The sequence below is a fragment of the Mya arenaria genome, chromosome 9 (assembly GCF_026914265.1).
Source record: "Mya arenaria isolate MELC-2E11 chromosome 9, ASM2691426v1".
NCBI classification, from domain to species: domain Eukaryota; kingdom Metazoa; phylum Mollusca; class Bivalvia; order Myida; family Myidae; genus Mya; species Mya arenaria.
The window spans coordinates 56,458,296-56,462,565 of NC_069130.1; the positions used below are offsets into that span (position 1 = coordinate 56,458,296).

General features: G+C 37.0%; 1 protein-coding gene across 1 annotated transcript; it reads right to left on the minus strand.

Annotated features, from left to right (window-relative positions):
• Positions 1 to 578: 578 nt before the first annotated feature.
• LOC128246203 (uncharacterized) lies at positions 579 to 3,927 on the minus strand. The gene is made up of 4 exons (XM_052964393.1): positions 3,921 to 3,927; positions 1,302 to 1,883; positions 1,068 to 1,217; positions 579 to 772 (listed from the first exon to the last, which is right to left on the minus strand). Exons 1-4 carry the CDS (start codon positions 3,925 to 3,927, stop codon positions 579 to 581), a joined length of 933 nt encoding a protein of 310 aa, XP_052820353.1.
• Between the last annotated feature and the right edge of the window lie 343 nt (positions 3,928 to 4,270).

Here is a 4,270-nt window from a genome sequence, read left to right on the forward strand (position 1 = left end):
TTTTTTTAAATGTTTGTAAAGAATCTCTGCTCCTGGTTTCTCTTTCCCTTGTGTTTGGTGGTCGTAACAAGATCAAAAATCCTTTTCACAAAATCTCACAATTTGAGCTCTTAATGTCGACCTTGACGAGTATAAGGCATTACGATGGGCAGTTGCTGCTGTAAGTAGGTCAATGTCGATCAACGGTTCTGCCGACAGCATCCCTGGTGTTTCAACCATCTATATTTGGTCGAGAGTAGATACGTTAACGTTTTGGACAGTAAAGTCCATTGCACCATTGCACCAGATGATAAACGCTGTCTGGATTAGTAGATACCAGTATGCTGTTCGTATATAAGTTTTTGTGTACCAAATTTAGTATTCAAACAATATGATATCTAATGGTCTTGGATTGGCTTGTTTCTTCACTTTTCAATTGTGGTTAAATGTATCGGGTGCGTATTTTATATCGCATTATTAATAATTATTTTGTTGATGGATATATGAACAATAACGTCAAGCGATATTACAACACAATCATTACCAATAATAGCATTATATTTCCAAAATCAAGCATCTTGGACCGAACAGAAGAAAGTTTAGTATTTGCTATCATTTTCTAAACAGTCATCCTCAGTCTTTGTGGTGTCTGGTGTTATATACAATGTGACGTCATTGCCACGTGGTCTCCTCGTCATGAATGCTGTGATGTAAAGAATCACAGTCAGTACGTGTATGCTGATGGTGATATAAAGAACGAGGTTGTAGTCACTGGCGATGTCACGAAAGTATCCTGTAAAATGAATCATGTAATTGTTGGCTCATTGTTGTAAGTACTAGAAAAATGCGACGGCGTTATTTTCACTGCTAAATTGCACTTATTTTTTGTCAGTGCTATATTGAGGTCGGTACCTCAATTGACGTTCTATTCTTCATTAAATTACGACGTTGTACATAATATCTAGGATGTTTAGCCCTTTTGAATTGGTAACACCTGGCGACTTATGTATTTTGTAGCATATTACGCAAAATAAAAAGATACTGATATATTCAGAGGTTATGTAGAAGCGTTTTCATATTGTTCTTACCCAAAAGAGGCCCAAATGCGGCCGTCAGCAATCCAATCATTGTAATAAGCGTCCCTGATGCCAGCGAGATCAGCTCCGGCCGGACAATCTTAAGTCCAATCACGGACGACGCCAAGATGCCACCGAGGGAGACACCAATAAGGGCGGACGCTAAGAAATACAGAGGCGTGCCGGAAGAGAGTAGAACTTAGAGGTTTCCGGTCAGACCAAATACTGCAGAGCCGATAAGTAAACATGAGTAGCTGAGTCCCGGAATCTGGATCAGTAGGGCGATAACTAAACCGGATATTACGTTCAGCCCCTCCTCACTAGACAACCCGCGCCATGTAGCTATGTCAAGCTGCAACGTCATATATGAATTATGAGCAGCCATATTTAATCCCGTTCCAACCATATTGAGCACATTTTCAAGAAACAACACTTCTCGCATTTCAAGAACTACTTTCCGAGCAGCATTCACTACCTTTTGCCAAACTAAAGCTCTTGGTGTAGAGGTTGTATTCGCCGCTTTCTTGTTGCAACTTTCATTGTCATTGTCAATAGTTTTGTCTGGAATTGCTGACGTCCTTTTTCTAGGCTGGTTCCAATAAATGAGTATGGATATAATCCAAACATTAAGGAAGACACCGCCGAGCACAAGAAAGGTTCCCATGAGCCCGAAAACCTCGACAAGTCTGGGCAACAGAAAGGGGTAGAACACACCGGCTATCCCGTATCCGGTGCTTAGTATGTCAAGGCAGACGTGACGTTGACGTCCGGTAAACGCTCGACTGATGGTCGTAATACAGACGACATATAGTAGACTGATACCAGAACCTGAAATTTAAAATAAGCAACATAGAGATAAAAAAGTACATGTATGAAGTACAATATGGAAAGTAATTGGTACATGTATTAAGTACAATATACAGATTAATTGCTGCATGTAATAAGTACAACATGGAGATTAATTGCTACATGTATTAAGTACAACATGGAGATTAATTGCTACATGTATTAAGTACAACGTGGAGATTAATTGCTACATGTATTAAGTACAACATGGAGATTAATTGCTACATGTATTAAGTACAACATACAGATTAATTGGCACATGTATAAAGAACAACAAAGATATTAATCGGTACATGTATGGAGTAAAACATGGCGATTAATCAGTAAACGTATTTAGTACATTGTACAATGCAATGTAACAATGTATTGAGTGCAACATGGAGATCAATTAAAGCATGTATTAAGTAAAACACAGAGATTAATTAGTACATTTATTAAATACAACATGGAGATTAAGTTGCTACATGTATTAAGCCCATGAGGCCCGCTAGTAGACCCGAGGTAGCGGTGCGTCCGCGCTGGAATTGAGCCTCAATGTCGAGATAGAGGGCACTCATTGCAAATGAGATACCGACGACGGCGCTAAACTCGAAAAATATGACAAACATCAGCCGCCATTGACCTGACCATTTACTGAAATATTGAAATTGTGTTTCATTACAATGGAGTATCACCGTGCAGATCTACATGCATGTTAGCACAAATTGACACTTTCGAGCTAGAGCAAAAGAGTGGATTTCTTTATAAAAAGTAAGTATGCCTCATTATTTTACCTAATATCACGAGTATTCCAGTAGCAAATACTACTGTGAAATGTTATGTTTGTTTCGGTGATACGTTGTAATGAAAAAAAACCCATAAAATAATACTTATGTATGTATTTACCAAAGTGATATGGAGTTTGAAAATCAAATATTATTATTGATGAATAATTTATTCTGAACATGTTTAAAGTCCAAGTACATCACTACATTAGAGAAATATTTTTAATATCGCAGATTTGAAATTAAAAGTATTGTTGACACATAAAATTTGTCCAAGGGCAAATTCTCCCCCGGGTTGGGGCGCAAATATACCCATGTGGGCAAAATTACCCCCTTTGGTATTTTGGACGCGTTCATATATGGCCATTGAGGACAATGAACATTTTTGATAGATAAAGTTGGTTTGGGCTGTATAAGGTACCTAATAAAATAATGATGAAGCTACTGTTTCTAACGTATGATAATTATATATGATTTAATACCTCTCTTATGTCCTTAGCGATATCAGTGTGTGTATACCACGTGATAAATTACGTCATGAATGCTACGTCCGAAGACAAAAATTTGCTTCGGGTGATGACTTAAAACAAAGACAACTTTTCTTTTCCTTCACCATTTTAAATGCAACAAAGGGATGTCAATGTCGCTTTAAGAACCATTTTATTACCGGAGTTTGATTAGGTGAGTAGTTTTATCAAACGCTTGTACACACCTGTTTCCAAAATAATGTTTTGACATTGCTCCATCAGGCGGCAGTTTCGTGAAAAGTGTTTTATGAAACTAAACTCACAAACAAACTCTTGTAAAATACCGATTACAGGGCTAAAACATTAAATTATTAAAAAATATAAACTGTTTGTGTCAATTGTTTCTGTATTCAGCAAAACCGTTTCTAGATTCAATATTTCCAATAACTCGCAACTGTAAAATGTGCGTTCGATTAATGGCTCTCTTTTGATAAGACATGTATGCACCTTAAGACAGCTTCGATAGCTGAAGTGTGTACAATTTAAAATAGTTAACTTAATTGTTTTCTTGCACTGATCGGTATAACATGGTAATCCACAAAAATGCAATTTAACTCCTTAATATGACGGAAAATACGTGCATTCTATAAACTCCCGAGAATCATGCACTCGAACCCTACTAGCAAGTCGGGCCTACAAGTTCATTCCGTTTTAGCTACGCCCCTACGTTTAAATATATAGAATCCAAATCAATGTCATATAATTATGCACCAAACTGTCTTACCTACTCTCCATTATCCCTGTTTGATATTGATAATTTTAACACGGTATTAAACTTATTATTTTAAAGCATTATTCGCAAAGTATTTGGCCGGTTTGAAAATATATCAATAAGGGATAAAAAAAAAGTATTTGATAATACGCCTAAATTTAAACCTTTTCGGACAAGATTTTATTAAAATTTTCAGGGGGGAGTAGACCCGAAACCCCCTCATCATTTCATACCAAATAATTTTCAGTTCTAAGGTAGGGCGCAAGTCGAAAGGTTACGCCCCTAAGTTACGCCCCCTTTAATGTCAAATCCTCGAGCTGCCCTTAAATCGAGTGTTTCATTTCTTTTTTTAAATGTACACTATAC